The sequence below is a fragment of the Odocoileus virginianus genome, chromosome 23, assembly GCF_023699985.2.
Source record: "Odocoileus virginianus isolate 20LAN1187 ecotype Illinois chromosome 23, Ovbor_1.2, whole genome shotgun sequence".
Classification (NCBI taxonomy): domain Eukaryota; kingdom Metazoa; phylum Chordata; class Mammalia; order Artiodactyla; family Cervidae; genus Odocoileus; species Odocoileus virginianus.
The window spans coordinates 5,033,284-5,057,460 of NC_069696.1; the positions used below are offsets into that span (position 1 = coordinate 5,033,284).

Consider the following 24,177-nt stretch of genomic DNA (forward strand, 5'->3'; position numbering starts at 1 on the left):
AAAGAGGGCTTCCCTGGTGGTCCAGTGGTTAAGAGTCTGCCTCGCAATGCAGGGGACACAGGTTCAATCCCTGGTTCAGGAAGATCCCACACGCCGTAAAGCAGCTCAGCCCGTGCACCACAACCATCGAGCCCGTGCTCCAGAGCCCAGGAGCTGCAACTCTGAGCCCAGGAGCTGCAACTACTGAGCCCAGGAGCTGCAACTACTGAAGCTCACGGGCTGCGACTGCTGAAGCTCACGTGCCCTAGAAACCGTGCTCTGCAACAGGAGAAGCCACTGCAGTGAGAAGCCTCTGCACCACAACGAGAGAGTAGCCCCTACTCTCTGCAACTAAAGAAAGCCTGCAGGCAGCAACGAAGACCCAGCACAGCCCAAATAACTAAAATAAATAGATAAAATTATTTAAAAAAAAAAAAAAGAAAGAAAAGAAAGACCCAGGGACTTCCTAGGTGGTCCAGTGACTAAGATTCCTCACTCTCGATGCAGGGGCTCCGGTTCCATCCCTGGTCTGGGAGTTAAATCCCACTTGTCACAACTAAAATCGAAGATCCCTCATGCCTCAAGTAACACCCAGTGTAGCCAAATAAATATTAAAAAAAAAAAAAAAAAACAGAAAGAAAAGAAAGAACCAGTTACCTGGACAGGAGATAATGTGACATGTGTGAAACCTGCATCCCGGTCCAGGTGAGCTGCAGTTGCGTCCTCCTCCTGAACTTGGGCCACTGGTCACCTCCTCTCTCCTTCCTCTGTTCTTTTCTGAGACCCTGAACCACTCTCTTTTCTTCTCCTATATAATTTTTTCTGACTGTACCTGGTCTGTTCTCTCTGGATGAACGATTCCTGAAGCTTTATCTCTGCCCAGACTTCCCTCCCAAGGGTCCCTCCTGTGTCAGCTGCCTCTCGGGGTCTCTCCCTGAGACATCCCCTCATCTGGGAACTTCAGTCCCACTGTGCTCCCCAAGAATCCCACTTTATGCCTCCTGGTCCCCCAACATCTCAGGAACTACTCAGCACATATTTATGAACACTGGATGATACTCAGCAAGGGGTTCCCGGTACCCCTGGGTGCATAATTAGCTGGTTAACCCCACCGTCCAGAAAATGGGCAGGCAGGGCTCAACTCCACAACCTCCCTCTGCTCCTCTTGCCATTACCACTCACATCGCTTTCCAGGGGCTGTAGCAACTGAGCACCATCCCCAAGCTGGGGGCTGAAATAGACACAGATTCTATCTATCGTCTCCCAATCCAGAGGCTGGCGGTCTGAGATCAAGGCGTCTTCAGGATGGACTTCTCTGAGGCCATGGGGACAGGGTTGGGGGGGCAAGGGGGGATCTGTCCAGGCCCCATCCCAGCTCCCTGTGATTGGCAGCAGTCTGCAGGTTCTTGGATTATAGACTCACACTCCAATCCCCCCCATCTTCCCCTGGCATCCCTTCGTGTCTCTACATTGTCTCCCCTGCCCAGGCATGTCTGTCTGTGTCCCGATTTCCCCTTTTCATAAGGACACCAGTCACATTGGATTAAAGCTTTTAATGATCTCACTTTAACTTGATCACCTCTATAAAGATCCTATTTGCAAATAAGTTCACACAGTGAATGAATGAATGAATGAGTGTGTGAAGCTGGTCTCAACCTACCTCTCCCACCTCCGTCCCATCACTCCCACTCAAGGGCTTTGTCCTCTGGCCAGACATTTGGCTTCTCAGCCTCAGGCTCAGGTTCCAGTCCCCACCCTTGTCCCCACTCAGCTCCACTTCCCTGATGGTCCCACCCACCCGGCTCCCAACACTCACAGCCCCTGCCTGGGGCCTTTTCTGTGGAGCCTTAGCTTCAGCTTCTGTTACAGCAATCTGTCATGGGACCTCACCGTTAAGAGGGATCTTACGGTGGACCGAGACCAAGATGTCTGTGTTGGATTGATTCCTTGGGATGTTTTGAGAATCCTAGCGGACCCTGGAGCCCCACCCACAGGGGTTCTGATCGGCGGGTCTGGGAAAGGACCCAGCGACTTTTACTTGTAAATGCTCCTCAGGGGGCATGTCCCTGGTGGTCTAGTGGTTGGGAATCCGCTTGCCAAAGCAGGAGACATGGGTATGATCCCTGGATCAGAAAGATCCCCGGGAGAAGGAAATGGCACCCAGTCCAGTGTTTTTGCCTGGAGAATCCCATGGACAGAGGAGCCTGGCAGGCTACAGTCCATGGGGTCGCAGAGTCAGACGCGACTGAGTGACTGAGCCACAGCCACCGCCATGTGGTATGGCGGTGTTGAAAAGCCCCTGATGCTTAGACCCTGACTAGCTTCTCAGCCTCGGCTGAGCCTGGCCGCCCCTTGAGGTCAGACGCGTCACAGAACACACGGTCCCCTTACCACTCCCAGGCGTGTGTGTGCATGACTCAGTGCTAACGAGTGCTTTCACAATTATTTCATCCTCTCTCCCTTGTTTTCTCTATGCTGTTAAATTTCCCCCCCTTTGCAAGGTAAGAAGTGCCAGGAGACCAGGGCAAGAGTTCAGGGAGCGAACCAGCGTGAACTGTTCTAGTACCAGTTTCCAAGTGCAAGCTGATGGTTGAGAAACCCGAGTGGGGGGTGCACTGGCCTCCACACACCTTGTCCCTGCCGCGACCCCTGCATGGCAGGCTGGGTCCCTCTGTACACAGGGTCAGGGGCCCCTCTGTACCCAGGGCCAGGTCCCTCTGTACCCGGCACCCCTCTGTACCCAGGGCCTGGCGCCCCTCTGCACCGGGGACCCGGCACGTCCCCGACGCGGTGTCTGGAGATGACAGGGCTCTGATTCTGGCTGTCGAGCGTGAGAGGCAGATCTGAGGAGCCGCCTCAGAGTCTCAACTTTGTCATCTGAAATGTTTCTGTTATTTTTTTTCTTTTCAGTTCGATGTTTTGCTTGGATCTTGGCCTTGAGTTTATACCCTGTATGGATGGTTTCCTCGTTCCTGCAACCTCCCTTTCATTGTAGTTGTTCTCGCGACCGGTCCTTCCTGAAACTACAGCACACCCCTCCCCTCGACCCCCCTCCAGGGATGCAGGGATGAGTCAGAGGGACCCCCCGGTCCCAGGCACCTTCACAGGGCGCCGATCCCCCATCCCATACCCGCCTCCACCTGCCTCTGCCTGCCCCTGTTTCATATATGCACGGACATTTCTTTCCACTTCTCATATCTTCTCTTCTTTTGAACAGCCTTGGACAGTATTGCTTTAGTAAGTCTTCCAGTGGGCTGCCCAGGTGCCTCAGTGGTAAAGAATTCACCTGCCAAGCAGGAGACTCGGTTCAATCCCTGGGTCGGGAAGGTCCCCTGGAGGAGAAACTGGCAACCCACTCCAGTGTTCTTGCCTGGAGAATTTCATGGACAAAGGAGCCGGGAGGGCACAGTCCATTGGGTCGCAAAAGAGTCGGACACGACTTAGTGACTCAAACAACAAGTCCTCCGGTCTTGTCAATGATCCAGCTCCTTCCTGAGGAAGCTGGGGTCTCAGAGCCCGTGCCAGAGGGGCCCTCTGGGGGCCAAGGGGACTCTAGGGGCCCTGAGCCCGGGCAGCAAACTGCGTATCTTATCTGACTGCCTGGGGAGGGAAGTGGAGCAGGGGATGGACTCCTCAGGGTCCTGGCCAGGGTGTCCCCATGATGGATTCTGGGACGTCTGGCCATGTTTCTGGTGGAGAGCTTGAAAGTCCACTGCTGTCTGGATGATCACATCTTCCAACACAGGCCAACAGATACAATACAGGCAGATCTCTTCACAGTAAAATTCAGAACACTATCCAGATTCTTTAGTAGTTTAGTACTAAACTCTCGCTGATTAAATTTTATTGGAGTTTGTAGACCATGAGCTGGGTTTGAAAAAAAAAATTTTTTTTTTGTTTTGCTGATATGTGTCTAATGGAATCTGACCTATGTTACCTCTGCCAAAGGAATTCACAGTTACCGATCAGAGTTAATGTGGCACAAAGAACTGAAAAGTTATCCTCAGGGAATGAGCAGGAGAGAGTCTCTAATGAGAACAGAGTCAGTCATTTTTGTGGCTTAATGTTGCCACATGGAATTCAGGAGGTTCAGAATAGATTCTCAAAAACAGGGTGTTCCCGTGGAAAGGGCAGAGAATTTAACCTCAGGGAGCTGGACTGGTCACTAACTCCAAGACCTGGAAACGGGCCTGACCTCTCTGTGGACCCATTTTCTTGTCTGTAACATAGAGGACTGCCTGGGCTAGACAAGTAGTTTATGAAACAGTTCTTACTGAGGGGCCAGTTTGGAGGTCCCTTCCCCTCCCCGAGTTTCAACTACACACATCATTTTTATTTCTTTTGCTTTGCCACATGATTTCTGTAGAAAAGTAGGCTTCTATTTCTTAAAAAAATAAATAATAAGTTTAAAGCCAGGGGACTAGATAATCACTACCTCTAAATCCTGGTGATTCAGTATGAGGTCTACCATCAAACTGTCCAAGATGGATGGTGTCCTCATGTTTTCAGGAAGGCTCCCTACGCTACAGGTTGGAGCCCACCAGGCTTGCATGAGGGAAGTTCATGCCCTGGGACCCTTACACTAGAGACCAAACCAAGAGCCCCACTGGGGACTTCCCTGGTGGTCCAGTGGTTAAGAATCTGCTTTCCAAGGCAGGGGAAGCGGGTTTGATCCCTGGTCGGGAAACTAAGATCCCACATGCCATTGGGCAACTGAGCCTGCGTGCCACAATTAGAGAGTCCGTGCACCACAAATGAAACCCTGTATGACGTAACAAAAATCCTGCATGCCGCAACTAGACCTGACACAACCAAATACATCAATAAGGCCCGCTGGGCAGCAGGAAGGGGAGAGTTTTCAGTGTCCTTAGACTGTGCTTAAACAGCAGTTTCTAGAACAATCGAAAACGACAAGTTTCTCCAACCCTGTGGCCATCAGAGCTGGACTGACAGCTGGCAGAGAGCTTGGAGGAGAATGTTACTGAACGGTGCACCTTCCTCAGTTGTGTCCTGTGGAATCCAGGCCCTGTGGCTATAAAATGTGGACCAAGAGAGTTTGACGGATCAAACTGACCAGGTAACTTGAAGAGAGGCAGTGAGAACGGCAATGATGGGCCAGGGTTTGCTTGTGATCAGTCTGACCTGCTGTTGATGTCTTTGGTCCCCAGCAATTCTCCTTGGTCCTGACTGGCCACAGCCCTGGGGTTTCCCCTGAGCACTTCAGTCTAATTCCAGCAAAGTCAAGGCCATCAAGAGGTTTGCTGGGAGTTTGCTGGAGAAGTTAGGGGCTCTTTTACAAATTGTCTTTGATGAACTCAGTAGTGTATTTAAAAGTATTTTTAGGTCCATCGTGGTAAACAAATTACTTCTGAACTAGATGGGAAAGATCTAAACACACCATCTAAGTACAACAGTTAGTATCAAAGTATATATCTCTGTTTGTCTTTTATCTGCCCTTAGGAATCTGTACAAACAAATGTGAACAGACTCTGGACTCTAAGAATAATATTTTCTATGCACATATATGGACAGATAAGCAAAACCTCGAGGGAGAAAAAAAACTTCTATTAAAATAAAAATAAAGATCCCCCATGGCTTTGACCTCCTTTGCTCTCTAGAGTTCCTTTATTCCACTTTGAGATGAAAGTAGTTCAGTTTCTCAGGAGATGCTGATTAAAAGTTGAACAAAAAGAAAGTCAGTCTAGACAGACATATTTACCTACCTGCCTGCCTGCCTGCCTGGCCCTGATACGAGCACAGATACAAGCACAGGTCTTTGTTTAGGACTGGGGCACTTGGCTTTTTTAAAAATTTTATTTGTTTATTTATTTGGCCACACAAGATTCTTAGTTGTGGCACTCAGGATCTTTAGTTGTAGCATGTGGGATCTAGTTCCCTGACCAGGGATTGAACCCAGGACCCCTGCCTTGGGAGTCTTAGCCAGTAGACCGCCAGGGTAGTCCCTAAAGGCACTTTGAATAAACACTCATAGGGGCACTGGGACCATGTCTTCCTCCTCCTTGCCCTCGCGGCTCCCAGATGCTATGAGATCCGGTGGGCCCTCTCCACCCCCAGCACTAGGGTCCTTCCCCCTCCCAACCCGGAGCTGCTGTTGTCTTCTGTCCAGCCATGTCTGCCTCGGAGTAGGCAGTCCCGGGAGCCCATGAAGTCACCTGGCGGCCCCCCAGGAGCAGCAGTGAGTGACCCGGGCTGGAGTTCACTGCATGTGGAGGGAGGGTGAGGGCAGCGTTGTGGTCCTCGGGACAGCATCTTGGATCCTGGGACTCACTGAGCCCGGGCCGCAGGCTGGGCTCGAGCCCTGAACCTTCTTCCTCTCCAGGATCTTGGAGCAACGGGGTCCTGGCCGCAGGGAGCCTGTGCCCCAGGCTTCTATCCACTCAAAGATGCCCGTGGAGATGGTGCCCCTGCACAGCCAGCAAGGTTCTGTCTACATTTCACTGGCTTCCAACGGCAGGAGGAACCCTTACATTGTTCCTTTCCATCTCACAAACACATTCTCTAATAAAACAGAATGACCGGAGGGGAGCAGGGACAAAGCAAACCGTTCTGGACGTCAGGGACCTGGGCCGGCCTGGCCTCCCGCTAAGGCTTTTAGCTTGTGCTTTGCTGACAAAGTGCAGCCTGGCCTGGCTGACCCGAGGGAGCAGCTGGGGCTGGAGGGAACTTGGCGGTGGACCGCATGAACCTCAGCTCCCTTCCTGGGCCGCAGCCCGGCCTCCTGCACCGAGCTCTCCGGGTAGCAGGGACCCCCCACACACACTTTGTTTCCCCGAAAAAACACAGGAGACACTCCCCCATGGGCCCCCAGGTCCCAGCTGCAGCACAGAGCAGTCAGGTGCGGGTTGGGGGCAGCTCCCAGTTCAGCCTCTTCCTTCTCCCCCACTGAGAAGGGGCCTCCATCACCATCACTGCCAAACAAATATTTACCAAGCAAAGGATAGCCTTGAGCCCACACTAATTTGTATTTTTAACAAGTCATTCATAAACTCTAGCATTTTAACTATTAGTTAGCAATTAATCCCAATAAACCAGCAGGCTCCTGTGATGTGTACCCCCTGCTGTATGGGTTGGTCAGAAGGGATACTTGTCAGCATTCTGTAGACTCTTAAACCGAGTTTAGCTCCATAAGTGACAAAGCCAGGTTTAGGCATTATGGGCCCTGCGCTCGACTGTAACCTCCACATGGATAGACTCATCGTCCTTCCAGGGAGGACCTGGGAGAGGTTCTGGAGCAGGAGCCTGGGGGAAGGGGCTTCAGTGGCCCAATTACTCTGGACCCTCTGGGGGTCTCACCCAGGCTGGCTAGTGCTTAATTTCAAGATCTTATACAGACCAAGAATAAGACTGAGGGCTCAGTTGCTCAAATCTGTCCATCTCTTTGTGTCCTCGCGGACTGTAGCTTGCCAGGCTCCTCTGTCCCTGAGATTCTTCAGACAAGAACACTGGAATGAGTTGCTACTTCCTTCTCTGGGGAATCTTCCCGGCCCAGGGATTGAACCCACATCTCCTGCATTGCAGGCAGATTCTTTACCCCTGAGTCACTGGGGAAGCCCCAAGGATAATATTTATCAGCCCCAAATTGGGGATATTTATCACCTCACTACTGCTGGCAACTCTGAAAGCTGGAGTTGGATTAAAGGATATGGCCACTGTCACCAGAACCCCTGGGGGGAGGGACAAGGCTTCAGATGGAGGTCGAAGGGCAGCTTTGTCATCCAAAGTTTTCTATTCTGGATGATTTTTTTAAAAATATTCATTTATTCAGTTGCTGTCAGGCCTTAGTTGTGGCATGCAGGCTTAGTTGCCCTGTGGCGTGTGGGATCTTAGCTCCTGGACCAGAGATTGAACTGTGTCCCCTGCGTCGCAAGGCAGATTCTTATCCACTGGACCACCAGGAAAGTCTCATGGATGATTTTTTTTTAACACATATTTGGGAGGGGGGGTGCAGGCTGTGCCAAATTTTAGTTTCAGCACCCAGAATCTTTAGTTGAGGCATGTGAACTCTTAGTTGCAGCATGTGGGATCTAGTTCCCTGATCAGGGATGGAACCCAGGTTTCCTGCACTAGGAGTGCGCAGTCTTAGCCACTGGACCGCCAGGGAAGTCTTGAGAGAGCGACTTTGAAAACAACTGATCTTTTGTTCCACAGAGTTTGTTAAAAGGATGGAGAAATGTAAGGATAGTGATGAATCCGAAAATGAGGGGTGATAAGCCCAGGACTGCAGTGAACGGGCATTCTGGGCAGTGACTCAGGAAGTGTATCAGGGGAGGAGGCTTTGGGAGCCATCCCCTGAAAGGCAGGCTTCTCTTGTTGTTTGCTCTTATTTCGGGAGTCAGGCCCCCTCAAGCTCTGCCTCAGAGGTGGTCCACTGTCTCCTGCCATGCACTTTTTCAAAGTTCATCTTCAGCAAGGTGAAGATTACTCATTCATTCCTGGAGAAGGCTGTTGAGTTTTGATAACAAGTAGCAGTGATTCTGCAAGCCTGTTTGTCACGATCTGGGTCAAGGACCCCAGCAGGTCCCGACTGACTGTGGTCCCCTCCTCCTACCATATCCACCAAAGGCACTAGGAGAGCCAGCATCAAATACTGGGGTCGAATCTGCACCGTGTTAGGTGTAATATCCTAAATGTAATCGTCATGTTTCCCCCCATCTACTTTTTGACGGTTTAAGGTCTTTCTGCAGGGGCATTGGAAAATCAGTGAGGCAGAATATGTTGGCAAGTCGTTTATACTGATGAAAACAGGCCAGGGTTGTTGTCTTGCTGTTAGTAGTTGATTTGCTTTGTTGTGTTTTTTTTTGACCAAAGTCATTTCCTCAACTTTGAAGAAAGGATCTGAAAATGATCACTCAGCCTGGTATTTATTTTGAAATATATGCTGACCTCTACCTCTCAGAGCCAAACAGCCTAATCCTTGACCATCCCAGGGTGAGTTTAGGAATTTGCGATCGTGTCCTTTTGACTGGGGATCTGCATACATCACTAACCAGCTGGTCTGGAGGGATGAGGTTTCTCTAGGCTGAAATAGAAGGATGGAAACAGAGGGCCAACCGGAGATGCTCATCTTCAGCAGTTAATCCGTAAGGAATATTCCTGTACGAATGACGTCAGAAAAGGTCCTTCCCAGCGCACAGGGAGTTTTTTCAACAAAGATCCCAAGTAGGCCGATAAGAACGGTGGGCATCTTGCATTCTTATCCGTGTTGTGCATTAGGAGTTTCTTGGATATTTGCTCAGAGTGAGGGGAAGGGTCAATGTATATAAATAAGGGGGAGGAGACCCGGCAAGACTGGGAACTCGACCTCTGCCCTGCAAAGCCTGAGAAGCCCCCTGAATGCTCGCAATCCCCGCGGTGTGTGGACCTTCCCCTCTGCACACAGAGTGAGGTTAGAGGTTAATGAATGAGGGCTCTCCCCGCACACGGGAGCCCACCCCACCGTGGCTTCATAAATAGGGGCTTAAACGGGGGTCAGAATAGGGCCTGCATGTTGCTTCCAGCCTCTCCCCGTCTCCCTGAAGTCATGGTGTTCAAAGCTGCCCTCCTTCCTCCGGGGAAGGAGAGTTGAGACCCTGGGCGGCTGCCACCGGCCCCCTGCATCTCCAGCGGGGACCCAGTGGGAAACAAAGCGGGGGAGGGCCTCGCTGCCCCTATTCTTCTCCGTAATCCCTTCAAAAATAATTGCAGAGCCAACCTCTGGCCTCCAGCACATTTTCCACTTGATTAGAGGCCTTTGTGAAGTGGGAAGGGGACCCGCAGGCCTGGACATTGTGCGAGGCCTGAAATGTCCAGCTGGGGTTTTTTTCCATCAAAAGAGGATTTTAGTAAAACCGTTATCAGGGGCTTAGGGGAGCGGAGCTGCTGAGCCGCGCTGCACGTGGATTAGCACCAGAGGGCTGGGCCGGGCTCCGGGAGGGCGGGAAGGTGTTGGCGGCCACTTATCCACAGGGCCTCCTCGGCAGCCCCGTGAGGTCCCCAGCAGATGCAGGGGGAGGAGCGGATGGGGGAGAGGGGACCGACCCCTGGGCGTGGGGGGTCCTTGTGGGGCTCTCCCTCCAGGCATCAGGGTCAGGGGGTGGTAAGAGGCTGTGGCACTTGCACGGAGGGACCTGCTTGCTCCAGGTCATGCCCACTGTGTGCCCTGCACCCCCGTCACCATCTCCACGGAGTCAGGGAGCAGGCGGCCCGGCTGGACCACTTCAAAGGGCCAGTGCTGGCCGCGTGGCCCCTGTGTTTTGTGGGGAGGAAGGAGCGGACAGAGGGAGCCGAGGGATGTGTGCACAGTGGGTGCGGCCGCCTGGCTTTGCTCACTGTGCTGGGGTCTCCGGGCCAGGGACGGAAGGATGACTCGCGTGCCGGCCAGACCTTTGCAGGCAGAACAGAGCATAGAGGCCCCATTCCTGGGGGTTGAGGGTCAGAGTCCAGGCCAGCGGAGCCTCAGGATGCAAGGGGCCATCACAACATCCCTAGGACGCTGTCAGGCCGGCTGATTTTCCCTGCAGGATGGGGCGACCTTCGTCCTGACGACAGTGACAGCCTGGAGGGGGACAGCAATGACTGAGGTCTGGGAGGGGGACCCAACACCTCACAGGGGGACCCGACACCTCTCAGGGAGACCCCTCACCTCACAGGCAGACCCAATACCTTACAAGGAGGACCCCTCACCTCACAGGGGTCCCGACACCTCATAGGGAGGACCCCCCAGCTTATAAGGAGACCCAACACTTTTGGCTCAGAGGGTAAAGAGTCTGCCTGCAATGCGGGAATCTCGGGTTTGATTCCTGGGTTGGGAAGATCCCCTGGAGAAGGAAATAGCAACCCACTCCAGTACCCTTGCCGGGAAAATCCCATGGACAGAGAAACCTGGTAGGCTACAGTCCATGGGGTCACAAAGAGTTGGACACGACTGAGCGACTTCACTCTTGACACGTTACAGAGGGACCCCTCACCTCACAGCGGGGGCCCCCCACCTTACAAGGAGACCCACGACCTCACAGGGGGACCTATCACTTAAGTCCTAGCCTGAGAACTGGTAGCTGGAATTTTTGTCTGGGGTCTGATTTGACACAACCAGAGAAGAAGGCCTCTCTTCTTGAAAACCCGAGCTTCCAGCCTCTTCTGGGGAGATGGTGACCCTGAGCACCCCCAGCCCCTCTTGGGGACCAGGCTGGTAGTCCCCCCACCCTTACCTCACCTCATCCCCTCTGCTTGATGTGAGTGATCGGTGTCCTCTTTTCTCTGAGTTCTTTCCCTGAATCTATGTGTCTGCGGGTCGCTGACAGTGATGTATTTCAGCCTGAGAGTCCATGGAGCTGCCCAGAGGGCTTCTGCTTTCGTTTAGCCTTCTCGCTGGGAGGAGTGGTAATTAGCTGCACGCCTGGACCCTGAGCTCCAGAAACTTCTCCTTTCTCTTCTCCCATTTCCTAACCAAAAACCACCTTGATGTCACCATGCTGGGGGCCGAGCCTCATTGGGCTAGCCTGGCGAAGCACGGCCACCTCCTGCCTTCCACGCTTTTATTCCACGTCTGCACCAGCTGCCCTTCGGAGCCTCATTTCCATTGCTGCGGCCAGACGATCAAGACCAAAATGGCAGGAGCCCCCAGCCTGTCCCTTGTGTGGCATTTTATGGAATCTGGCCAGGTTGACTCAGAAGTTCTTTCTCCTTGTCTTAATTTCTGCTGCCTTTTCCTAATGCCTGTTTTCCCCAGGAGGAATCTAGGAATGCGAGACCCTCACTGCTTTATCAGGGCGTTTAATCGTTCTCACGTTCATGGGTTCCTTTAGAAGATACTTATTTTAATTAAAAACAAAAACAAAAAAAAACTAAGAATTGACACTCCCCAAATTTTAAAACAATTGTTTCTTTTCCAAGGAGCTCTAGAATTTTTCATCACAAACAGTACACTTCTATTTTTTTCTATTTTTGTAGTTGAAAAAAGCCAGCACCTTTGCTCCTCCTGTTAAAATGGATATTTCCACGTATGAGAGTAAACATTTTTCCAAGTTGTTCTCCCCAACCCCTTGAATACGCCAATCTGCAGGATTTGTATGTGATGGTCTTAAACTTGAAGTTAGGCAGTGATGTTTGGTTCCCACCAGCGACATCAGGGAACCGTCCTCAGGGCGCATCTGATACCTGCTTCCGAACGGCGTGCCCAGGACGGGGATCCCTGACCCCGCTGAAACTGGAAAATTCCGTTTCATCTTTCTGGAGGCTTGAGGTTCTTCCGCTCTGAAGTCCTCTGTGGGGTGCTCGGAACTGGGCACCGGCCGCAGTTCACAGACAACGCTGCCACCTGCTGGCGGGACGCAAAGCTCACAGGAGACGCTCGGAGTCTCCACGTGGAAAACAAATACACAGAATTTTGTATGAAGGGTACTTTACTTTTCTGCCCTCCAGTGAATCCTAGTGAACTTGGGGTAAAGGAAAGCATGAGGTCAGATCTCCGGCTCTGACACTGGTGTGGACACGGCCCAGGGCCGCACCCCAGTGGGGAGGGTGAACGGGTGGGAGAGGGTTTGGGGGACGGGGGTGGAGGTCCAGGAGCAACCCAGGAGGAGAGAACGACTTTCCACCGCTGCGTTTCACAAGGGGCCACCCGTGACCTGTCTCCTAACTTATATGGACATGGTTTTGATTCTGAAGCAAGAAGGGGCGAGGCTGTTGCTGCTCAACCCTGTGCTTGCTTACTGGACTGCATTTCCAATGGTCCTCGTGTGATCCTGCTGAGCGGAAAGATAGACCAGCTGCCTCTCCTGTGGGTCAAATGCTGCTCTGTCGCCCCTTGACACCATGTGTCTGGACTTCAGGGAGCTGGAAAGCCCAGTCATTCATCCTGTCTGGGCTCAAAACTCCCCAAGGCCTTTCTCTGCTTCCAATGGCAGCAAACTGGGAGCTTGACAAAGTTCAGACCATGGAACTCAGCCTGCCTGTTTTCACAGATCTCTTAAAGATTCTAAAGACTGTCCGTTTGAAACGAATTAGAAGAGCTAGAAGTTGTCACTTTAATTAGGTATTTTCATATAGTTTGCTCAAGGCACACTTGCTGGCCCCCCCTTTTTTTTTCTTTTCTTTTTGGTAGTTCATAGCAGTAGGGTTTGAACCATGAACTTAAAGTTTAAAATGTGCTGTGCTAAGTTGTTTCAGTCGTGTCCAACTCTTTACGACCCCCTGGACTGTAGCCCACCAGGCTCCTCTTTCCATGGGGATATTCCAGGCAAAAATACTGGAGTGGGTTGCCATTTCCTACTCCAGGAGATTTTCCTGACTCAGGGATCGAACCCAAGTCTCTTATGTCTCCTGAAAGCCATAGTTAGCTTGTCTTCCATCTGAGAAGGCTAAGAATTTGAAGTGGTTAGCTGTTACAATTTCCCTATTTTACCCATCTGTCCAATTTTGGCCTCAGTGATTACTAAAGATTCTGAGGAGTATCAGTAATAGTTTGGGGGTTCCTTTCTATTTAGAGACTGCTTCTCAAAAAGCAGAATGGAAGTCAGTAGCTATTCCAACACAACTGTGCACGTGTGTCCATATAAAACTGCCAGTTTGGGGTAAAGATTTCCTAAGGAGAAACGTTATTACAGGCATTTGTAGTAGATAGTTTCCTGATCTTTTTAGACCAGGAAAACAATGCTTCCCAAACCATGTGGAATAACTTCACGCTAGTTATAAAAAATGAATCTGGACTCAACTCTCCCTGAGGTGCCATTCCCATTGCTCAGACCCTGATATGGGGTGGAGTGGGGGTGGGAATGGTCTCCGCCAGCACTGTGAGCCTGGTTACGTCCACCAAGGAGTGGGAGACAGAAGTGGTTGTCAATGGGAGCATAGTAGACCCTTTTACTCTTTCAAGACAAAAGGGATCTGTAGGTAAAACACCTGGAAAGTCAAGACATTGATCCTTGAGTAGTGAGAACACAGCCATGTTCCCACAGCTCAGTTCTTTGTGAGTCGGGCTGCCCGGGAGTGTGTAGTGTGTTGGGCTGTGACTTCTCAGTGAGGTGTTTGCAGTGTCTGTGATGCAGCAGTGCTGGGGGGCTGGCTCATGTGCTGAAGGACAGCGGGGGACCGGGTACCCTAAACCCATGGACCAACTCCTTACACGAGCTTTCCAGCTCCTTGCAAAACGTGGGACACAGCATTTGAGTCTGCACAGTGTAATACTTATTAACTGGTAATAATAACTTTCAGGAGGCTTTCCTGGTGGCCCCATGGTTAGGACTCCATGCTTCCATTGCAAGGGGCATGGGTTCGATCCCTGCTGGAGGAAATTTAGATCCCACATGCCATGTGGAGGGGCCCAAAAACCAAAACACAAAACCTTCAGCATTCGGAGTGCTTCCTCCAGGTGAAAGTAATGTTCCCTAGCTCAGCTCCTTCAGAAGTGGGACCGGGGTGTCTGGTGTTGCTTAGCAACAGTTCAACAACCAGGATCTGGCTCCCGCTGGCTGGGGACAGGCCTCCTCGCTGATGGGGAACGCCTGGGGCGGACACCTGGGCACAGTCTTTCACCCTCGTCAAGCCTCCTTCCCCATTTCTAAAATGAAATGTCTGGTATCTACCAGATTTGGGAAAACAGGAATTGTGAGACTGGGAAGCCACACACGGTCCCGATTCCGTGCATCCGGGGGCGGCATCCACATCCTACCCGGCATGTGTGACCCAGAGGCTGTTCACACTCACAGATGAAAGTGCACACACAGGGACAAGGGGCATTTGTTGCTTACACAGAGTGGAAGGGTGACGAGCTCATAAAATGCTTTTAAGTCTTCTTTTAAGAAAGTATGTGCACATTTCTGTGTTAACATACAGGAGGTAGAGAAATTCCGCGTGGATTCTGTTTTCCTTGCAGAGGGTGGTGTTAACATACCCCACCTGGGGCTGTGTCTCCTGCTCTTGGCCAACTCCGTCTTGCCCCTAGACTGGAGGAGCAGCTGAGTGTGGTACCCAGCACTCAGTACAGGCAGCTCCAGCAGGCAATGTCAGAGCCACTCCTGGAAAAGAGGAAAGGGCTGACACTGACCCGGTGTGGACATTTAAAGGTGCGATGTCTGGAAATACCCGTCTTCTATCCGAGACCTAAGTGTCCACTCTTCTCCCAGCTGTGCACTCACCCTGGAGACATTCTAAATTGTTAATAGTTGGCACGGATCCAAATATGAGGTCTTCTCTGTCTGACATTCACTTTTCAAAAACTGTCACTTGCTCCCCATTCTGAACAAGGACCTCAACAAGATGAGACAGAGGTGTGGCCTGGGCACTGGCTTTTTTTATTTCTAATCCTGTGCTTCCCAGGATCCACAAAGCCCCAGCCCTGACTCCTCGTGGGTCATGGTGGCCCTAAACACAGTTTAGGTCTTACCCTCTAGTAAAGGCACAGAATTAGCTTTTTAAAGGAGGTGACAACTGATGCAGGGGGAGGGGCAGCAGAGAGGTGACTACTGGCCCTGTGGCCACAGAAGGGCCCTGGGAGCAGAGGGGCTGCTGTCAGAAGCTGTATGCAGTCTGGGTTTTGGCTACAAATCTGATCTCTTAAAAAAGAGGGTGTTATTCATGGCATCCGGCCCCATCACTTCATGGCAAATAGAAAGGGGAAAAGTGGAAACAGTGACAGATTTTATTTTCTCGGGCTCCAAAATCACTGCAGACGGTGACGGCCGCCATGAAATTAAAAGACGCTTGCTCCTTGGAAGGAAAGCTATGACAAACCTAGACAGTGTATTAAAAATCAGAGACATCTCTTGGCCAACAAAGGTCCTTACAGTCAAAGCTATGGTTTTTACAGTAATCATGTATGGATGTGAGACCATATAGAAGGCTGAGCACCGAAGAATTGATGCTTTTGAATTGTGGTGCTGGAGAAGATTCTTGAGAGTCCCTTGGACTGCAAGGAGATCAAACTCCTCAGTCCTAAAGGAAATCAACCCTGAATATTCATTGGAAGGGTTGATGCTGAAGTGCCAATACTTTGATACCTGATGTGAAGAGCCAACTCATTAGAAAAGACCCTGATGCTGGGAAAGATTGAAGGCAGATGGAGAAGAGGGCAGCAGAGGAGGAGATGGTTAGCTAGCATCAGGGACTCAGTGGACAGGAATTTGTGCAAACTCCATGAGATGGTGAAGGACAGGGAAGCCTGGCATACCACAGTCCATGGGGTCACCAAGAGCTGGACATAACTTAGTGATTGAAAAACAACAAAATTCTTTGGGCTTCAAAATGGCTTTGCCTGCCATCGCAGGAGGTGGGGGTTCTACCTCTGGGTTGGGAAGATGCCCTGGAGGAGGAAATGGCAACCACTCCAGTATTCTTGCCTGGGAAATCCCATGGACAGAGGAGCCTGGAGGGCTAGAGTCCATGGGGTCGCAAAGAGTTAGACACGACTCAGCACAAATTTTTTGTGAACACGGTGTTCCCTGGGGTCCTTGACCCTCTTCTCCAGCTTTGAAAACCTGAGTTCAAATTCTCTAAGTCAGAAGGAAAAGATTTTACTAATATTTGGAGATCAGTACCTGTCTAGTAGCCACTGTGGGAAAGTGGTCGGGTGAGGGGGAAAGGCTGAGCTTTAGTTTGCATATCATATGTCTCCGTTTAAGAGAAGGCTCTTAGCTTTAAAAAGAAACTGCTGAGACCTCCCTGCTGGTCCAGTGGTTAAGAATCTGCCTTGCTAATAATGCATGGGATGTGGGTTCAATCCCTGGTCTCCCTGGTCAGGGAACTAAGATCCCACATGCTTCGGAGCAACTAAGCGCATGTATGGTGCAAGTAAGACCTGACGTAGCCTAAAAAAACAAAAACAAAAACTTACATAAAAGGAACCTTTGCTTTTTCAGATCTCTGTTGGCTGATTTGAATCATGAAAGCATATGATCAGTTTGAATTTTCTGAACTATTTAAGGTTGTACCTTAAGTTGAGCAAGCATCCTTGTCATTGCTGCCAAACTCGGAATGAATCAAGTAGGCCCCCCCGGCCCCCACCCCTGCACCTTAGGATGGAGGAATTGTGCAGGAAGGAATCCGAGGAGGGGAGTTATTCCGGGATACCCAGCACTCTTAGCTAGGGGCCTGTCCTGGTCCTGGAGGGGCTTCAGGTGCTGCCTGAACCCCGCCCTCGCTTAGGTCATCTTTTCAGCAGACGTTTGCTCTTGCCCCATGAGCTGTGGATAAGCAGGGGAACCCTTTCCTGACTGCTACCCAGACAGTTCCTACTGAGGTTTGTTGCTTCTAGACGATAAGGTTGACACTAAGTTCCTATTTTGGTTTGTCAGTTCTGAAGTTTCCGCAAACACCCAGCCAGGTTTTTTGTTATTCTAAAAATTGCCCTGCAGTGCCTCTTAATGTGTATACCACCCACAAATGACATATCCACTCGAGTTCTAAGTGATGCTCTTCTTTAAAAGCATCCCCTTCTATTCCTGTAGGTACGGTGAGGCCAAACCCACTTCTCCCTTTCAAGTGGTGCCCTGTGGCCTGAGTTTGTCCATCCTGGATTCAGGCAGCCAGCACTCACTTCTGGGAGGTCGCCCTCCATGAAACCAAGGTGCAATCAGTAGTTGATCCTTCTTGGGGAGCAGAAAGGGCCTGGACTCAGTGGCTGGCTGACTTAAGGAGAGCAGTATTCTTACCTGGAAAAGAGGGTACCTTTCAGCAGGCCACTTTGAGGACTAGATGTGTACAAGGACCAGGCAAAGCACAGCACAGGTTCTCAACCCCAATTCCTTTCTTTCCGTCCCAAAACGTTGAGGGATGACAGTCGCCTCTGATGGAAGAAGGAGGTTTGTTCATTGTTTGCCAGAGACGCTCCAGATGGATTCTGAACTACGCCCAGCTTGGGATGAGGAACTAGGCCCCCGATCTTAACTTCCAAACATTAACTTACCAGCCTTGAATCAAGCTTATATTTAACTTTGAAAGTAAAAAACAAATGAAGAAGCAGAAAAACCTTCCGGTTATAGTTGGCAGATTACTTTTTGTATTAAATGAGAGGTGACCACAGAGTCTAAGACTTAGGAGGTGCCCAGATTTTTACTGGCTGAATCTGCACAGCCCTGCAGTCTCTTGGGAGAAGAAAACCAGTCTGAGAACTCAGCTGCTTGTGGGAGCTGTAGAGACAAATGCTGAATCAGAAAGCTGACCCTGATTCAGAGTTCGTCCTCACCAGGGTTCACACATTTTTTTCCCTAGGCAGTAAGCACTGTAACCTAAGAGGAAAGGGATAGATCCACACCTTCCCCAAAGAAAAGGAAGATGGATCTAGTGTCAGGCTCCATTAGACCCACTTGTGAAGGCTCTCCAAAAAGGAACAATGCCGCTTTTGTGATCAGCCTGAGCAGGGAGCTTGGAAACTTTACAAAACAATCTTCCCCAAGAGAAACCTGGTTCTCGCTCTCTTCCTGGAAAGAGGTGTGGATCCAGGAAAAGTGTTGTGCTGCTCTGACCAGCGTTTTCTGAGATCAGTATTAAAACCAGACGGACCTATGTGAAACCAGGAATATGAACAGCCTCACTATATACACTGTTTCCACAGCCCAACCACAGGGTGTCAGATAATTTAGTTATTGTCTACCAAAGGGAGCTCCTTGCTGGAATTGTTGGTATTCTGCCCCAGTGCAGGGTAAGAACCCACCAGAGTGGATGGAGTGCCCGCCTTCTTAAAATGCAAATGGACAAGAAAATTCCAGGCCCACCTCCTTCTTAAAATGCAAATGGGCAAGAACTCCAGGCCCGCCTCCCTACCGATTCAGTGGTGCTGGTGGAGAATGCTAAGGAGGGACCCGGTGCCCCCCTCCCCTGCCCACGGCTCCCTCTGGGCTCCCTCTGAGGCTCAGTTCGCTCGCCTGAGTGCCCTTAACTTTCCCAACAATGGCCCCGGTGCCCGCCCCGCCCTCTCAGCCTCCCCCACACCCTCTAGGGGCCAAAAACCCATCCTTCTTCCCACTTCCACATCTCATGACCCATTTCTCGAACATCTCCCCTAGGTCTCATGTCCTTGTGGAGAAAAACTGGCCACCCTGGTGGAATTGTGACTCTTACAAAAGTTTCATTTTGTTCAGTTTCTTTAAATTTCCATTTTGTTGACAGTTCAGAAATGATATAAATCTCCATTCTAATCACATTTCTAGCAACAGAACATTTAGATGTCAGCAGTAAACTTTATACAGGATAAATTTTTCACCACAAGCTTACTCACACCACACAGGCTGCACGGAACCCTGCATCTTATACTTTTACTTCAGAGATGCAAACCCACCTCCTACTTTGGCCTGGACCCAAACACACACACTGACTTAAAAATAATTCACAGATACAAGGCTTTTGGTTTTTTTCTTTTTTTTTTTCAAAAAACATACTTCATATTTCCTCTTTTATTATATAAATATCAGTTTAACCTTTTACTGTAAGAATATAAATGTTTTAAGAGGATCTTTGTTATTATTTATACAAATTCACAAACAGTACAATTAATTGATAAAGGTCTCTGGGTTTCTTTAACTCCATGGTCTCGCATGTTGCTGTGGAGGATTCTAAAAAAATAAACAAAAGGAACAAAAAACTCCAACATAAAAATATACATCCTACTCAGAAGTGATTTTTTTTTTTAAAGCCACAAGTCCCAACCCCCACCAAAATAAAGCAAGGCGTTTACTCCTCCATTTAGAAACAGAATTTTTAAAAACCCACCAACACCTGTTTTATTAACAGAATAGAGATAAGACATGAATTTCAGTCTCCTCCCCTTCACACCAGGGCCCGGGGCCTCTCTAAGCCAGTGCCAGTTCCAGCTCCTCTGCTCCCTACAGGAAGCCTCACTGTGACCTTTTCGTGGGGAAATGTGGAAGAGAGGGAGGGCAGGGCAGACTTTGCATATATAATCATCATTTTCAAGACACAATCTGCATCTCAGACAGACAAAAAAAAAAAAAAAAAGTCCAACTCTCATGTCTCCCACACATTTGTGCTATAAATTAAGTCAAGATTTAGGAGCACGGGCTGGGTCCTCAAATGCTTACGGACAAGGAGAAAAAGAAAAATAAGAGTCAGAAATGTGAAGTGGGAAACAATGGATGGATGGGGCTTGGGAAGAAGCCAAAACGAAAAAAGACGAACAAACCCAATGGGCATCTTTCCAGTCCAGGCACAAAAATGTTTCAGTCTCAAAATATCTCTCTTGTAGAATTCCAGGGCTTCAGAGAAAAAAGTAAACTAAAACGAGGTAGCCAGACATATATATGTGTGTGTGTGTGTATATATATATATATATATAACTTATATATATATAATATATAGAATATACTCAGCAGAAAAAAAAGAGACAAGTTGATGTCAAGTTTCTTCAAAAAATTAAAAAAAAGAGACAATAAGAATGAAACGAGCGTGAGCAGCAGAGTGCTGTCAGAGGAGCGATGAGGCGAGACTGGGATTAGTTACAAAGTGGAAGAAGGGTGAAAAGGCCGTTGTAGTTGGGTTTGCTTTTATACATTTCGAAATAAAAACCAGATCACAGTATTCAAATGAAAGCTTAAGTGAAGGCAGACATTTTCCTCAACTCCCCAGGGCTGGAGGGATTGCTCACTCCCACCCCCATCCCCACTTGCAGGCGCAGCACGGACACAGTAGCTCAGTCCCTCCTCTGGACCCCCGCCGGGAGGAGTGGGTGGTGGGCGGCAGGTCCATCTCCACACCCTCCGGGAACAGGAGAGTGGCTGGGGGGGGGGGGGGGGGACACGGAGGGGGTGAGGTGGAGGGAGCCCCCCACACACGAGAAGGAAAGAGGGGAGGGGAGCCTGGGGGCTTCCGGTCATCGCCCCCCAACCCCCGCGTCCGCGGCCGGAGGGCGAACAGGGCGGGACTGGGGAGGGCGCGGGGGTGGGGGGGGGGAACGGGTGCTGCCGCCCTCACCTGACCTTCTCACTGTCCGTCATCTGCCAGAGGCCCAGGTTGAGTACCTTGAGGCAGGGCAGCTGCGTAATGCGCTCCAGGCCGCGCTTGGTGATGCGGGTGCAGCCGTACAGGTCGATGCCGGTGAGTTGGCTCAGGTGCTCCGCGATCAGCTCCAGGCCCTTGTCCGTGATGCGCACGCACTGGCCGATGTTGAGCGTGCGCAGCCCGTGCATCTGCCGCACCATGCGGTTGATGCCGTCGTCGCTGATGTGGCAGGAGCAGAGGGACAGGGACTTGAGGCCGTCCAGTCCCTGCGCGATGTAAGCCAGGCTCTGGTCCCCCACCTTGTCGCAGAAGGACACGTCCAGCCCCGAGAGGCGCAGGCTGCCCATGGCCAGGTGCATGATGCCCGTATCGCTGATGTTGTCGCACGAGCGCAGGTTGAGGCTGCGCAGGCTGCCCATGTGCGACAGGTGCAGGAGGCCGGCGTCCGAGATGCCCCCGCAGAAGCTGAGGTTGAGGAGCCTCAGGCCCGTCAGTCCCCGAGAGATGTGCTTCAGGGACAGGTCCGTGAGCTTCTGGCAGTCCTGCAGCGTGAGCTGCTCCAGGCCCAGGCAGCCCTCGGCCGCGCTGCGCGTCATGCCGGCCAGGTGCCCGATGCCCACGTCCGAGAGGTGGCGGCAGCTGCGGAGGTTGAGGCTCTTGAGGCGCTGCAGGCCCCAGGCGATGAGCAGGAGGCCAGTGTTGGTGATGTTGCTGCAGCCGCCCAGCTCCAGCACCTCCAGGCCCTTGAGGTACTGGGCGATGCGGCCCAGGCTACTGTCGGTGATCTGCTTGCAGAGGCTCAGGTTGAGCGCGCGCAGCGAGCCGATCTCCTGCACGAACGCGTGGCCCAGCCCGTTGTCGGTGAGGTTGTAGCAGCCGCTGAGGTTGAGGCTCTCGATGTTGGCCATGCCCTGGATCACGTAGCTGAGGCTGCGGCGCAAGCTCAGGATCTGCACCCGGCGGATGCCCCGGGCCTGCAGGCTGGGGAACAGCGACGGGTTGGCCCGGCGCAGGTGCAGCTTGGCCTCCACCCCCCGCCACACCGACTTGTGGTAGGCGGCGTCCCGCCAGGCCGTGCACACCTGCGCCGCGCGCCCCTTGTCGCGCACGTCCAGGTAGCCGAAGATCATGGCCAGCAGCTCGGGGAACAGGCACGAGATGTGCGTCTCCATCTTCCTCCCCGCGGCGCCGGGGAGGAGGCGCGGGCCCCGCTCCCGCCCGAGCGACGAGGCGGCTGGCCGGCCGCGCCGCGGGCCCAACGGACGCGCCTCCCGCCTTCCGGCTCGGCGCCGCTCCTCCTCCCGTCCGCGCGTCCTTCCTGCCGCCCTACCCGCCCTCCCCGCCCGGCGCGCTCGGCGCTCACATCCCGGGCGGGCGCCCCCGCGGCCCGGCCCTCGCTGGGCTCAGCCCCGCCGCGCCCGGCCCGCGCCGCCCCGCCGCCGCCGCCGCGCCCCCGGCCGCATCCTCCGGCGCCGCGCGGGCCGGGCTGCGCGCTCGGGCTGGGCGCCGGGAGGCTGCGGCCGCCTTTGTCCTCGCCCGCTTTTCAAAGCTGCCAGCGGGCCGCCCGCACTCGGCCGCCCCAGCGGGGGGACCTTGGGCCGGCGCGCGCTCGGCCCCCGCGTCCGCGCGCGGGGCAGCGCCGGCCGGCACGGAGCGCGCGCGCGGAGCCGACCCGGGGCGAGCGGCGGCCGCGCCGGGGGCGTCCGGGCCGGACCCGCTGCTCTCCGCGCCTCCGCGCCCCCGCCCCCCGCGCTCCCCCGCGCGCGCGCGATGGTACGAGCCTGCGCGCCGGAACTGCCGGCGTTGCCCTGGAAACCGAGCGCCGGCCCGCCGCGGGTTAACCCTGTGCTAGCCGTCGGGACGTGGGCCGAGCCCGCAGCCGCTTCCGCCGCCGCCGCCGCCGCCGCCGCCGCCGCCCGCGGGGAGCTGCCGGCCACGCCCGGCCCGCGTCTGGACTCTGCGCCTCCGGCCCGAGGCTGCCCCGCGCGCCCCCTGCCCAGCCTCCCGCTGGCTCCCTTTATCCCCCCTCAAGACCCTCCTCCCAGATCCCGGCTGGGGGCCGCCCCGCTCCCCTCCGTGCCTGCGTCCCCGGGGCCCCGCGGCGCGTCTGTGCGGCCACCCCCTCGGTTCTCCCCGGTGGGCAGCTTCCCACGGTTCCTTTCTCTCCAGCCTTGTGCGGTAAACTGGGAAGAAACTCCGCTCTGTCCGCGCGTCCCTTAGCCGAGCTCGGCCCCCCGGTGCGCACTGGGGATCTGGGCATTACCACTTCCTTCTAGCATGTTCCGGGTGTTTCCAGACACCGCCGCCTGTGCGCTCCTAGAGTCCCTGCGCATCGCAACTTCCTCCGCTTCCGCACTCGGCCGGGAGCCCCGGGCTGCGCCGCGTCGCCTCCTCCTGCCGCCCCAAGCCCTTCTCTCCGTCGCCTTCTTTGTCAGTGTCTTAGACGGTGAAGGGCCCAGTTGTACTGACAGTGAATTCGTGTGTGCCTTCACAGTTTTGCCTTTGGATAAACAGAGTGACGATTGGGCTTGATTTAAAGTGCTTCAGCAAATGTCTGTTCGTTTATAAACTGTGTTTGCTGGAATCATGAAATGCCGTAGTCTAGAAGTGGCTCCCGGGTTTTAAATAACCACTCAGAGGATAGGATTTCAGTTTCATTTTAACTTCCTCTAACCAAGAATTCCGCAATCAGAAGATGAACCTCTGTGTTTTTAATGAATTTGTGGATCCACACAAACCTGATTCAGCTATCAGAAAAGGAAATTGGGGGTACTTCTCTCGCAATCCAGTGCGAGACTGGGCTCCCGATGCAAGGGGTCCGGGTTCTATTCCTAGTGGAGGAACTAAGGTGCTAAAATCTCGCGTGGGGTGGGGAGGGGGTGGAGAATGGTTTAATTGGTTCTTTAAGGGAATGAACACGATTTTTACTGCGTTCCATATTTAGTATATGAGGTTCACTTTTGGCCAGTTATGTTTTGCCCAGGAGACCAGTAGTGGGTTAAGTACATACAGACTGGTAATAGACATCATACGTTTTAGACTTTACCACCTACCTCTCTCGTTCTTCGATCTGGAAATGCAGAAACAAAAACCTTTCTCCCCCTGCCCCGCTCCCCAATCTCCCCACCCCACCCCCGATTTGCACCAGGTGTGAGGCCCATAGATTTGTATAACCCTCCTGGGATAATGGGCTTCCCAGGTAGCTCTAGTGGTGAAGAACCTGCCAGCCAATGCAGGCGATGGGATCTCCTG

At 52.5% G+C, this 24,177-nt stretch overlaps 2 protein-coding genes across 6 annotated transcripts in view; one reads left to right on the forward strand and one right to left on the reverse strand.

Moving 5' to 3' along the window:
• Window positions 1-24,177, forward strand: part of WNT5B (Wnt family member 5B) — a 79,400-nt gene that overhangs the window by 19,060 nt on the left and 36,163 nt on the right. The window lies entirely within an intron of this gene.
• Window positions 11,842-23,182, reverse strand: FBXL14 (F-box and leucine rich repeat protein 14). Of its 5 annotated transcripts, none has more exons than XM_020900971.2 (3): window positions 20,899-23,182; window positions 17,625-17,758; window positions 11,842-12,295 (listed from the first exon to the last, which is right to left on the reverse strand). In XM_020900971.2, exons 1-2 carry the CDS (start codon window positions 22,095-22,097, stop codon window positions 17,644-17,646), a joined length of 1,314 nt encoding a protein of 437 aa, XP_020756630.2. In that variant the 5' UTR covers window positions 22,098-23,182; the 3' UTR covers window positions 11,842-12,295; window positions 17,625-17,643. The 5 variants fall into 5 exon arrangements, with proteins under 5 accessions (XP_020756630.2, XP_020756625.2, XP_020756620.2 ...); XM_020900966.2 differs by having other exon boundaries at window positions 11,842-12,298; XM_020900961.2 differs by lacking the exon at window positions 11,842-12,295 and adding an exon at window positions 12,981-14,993.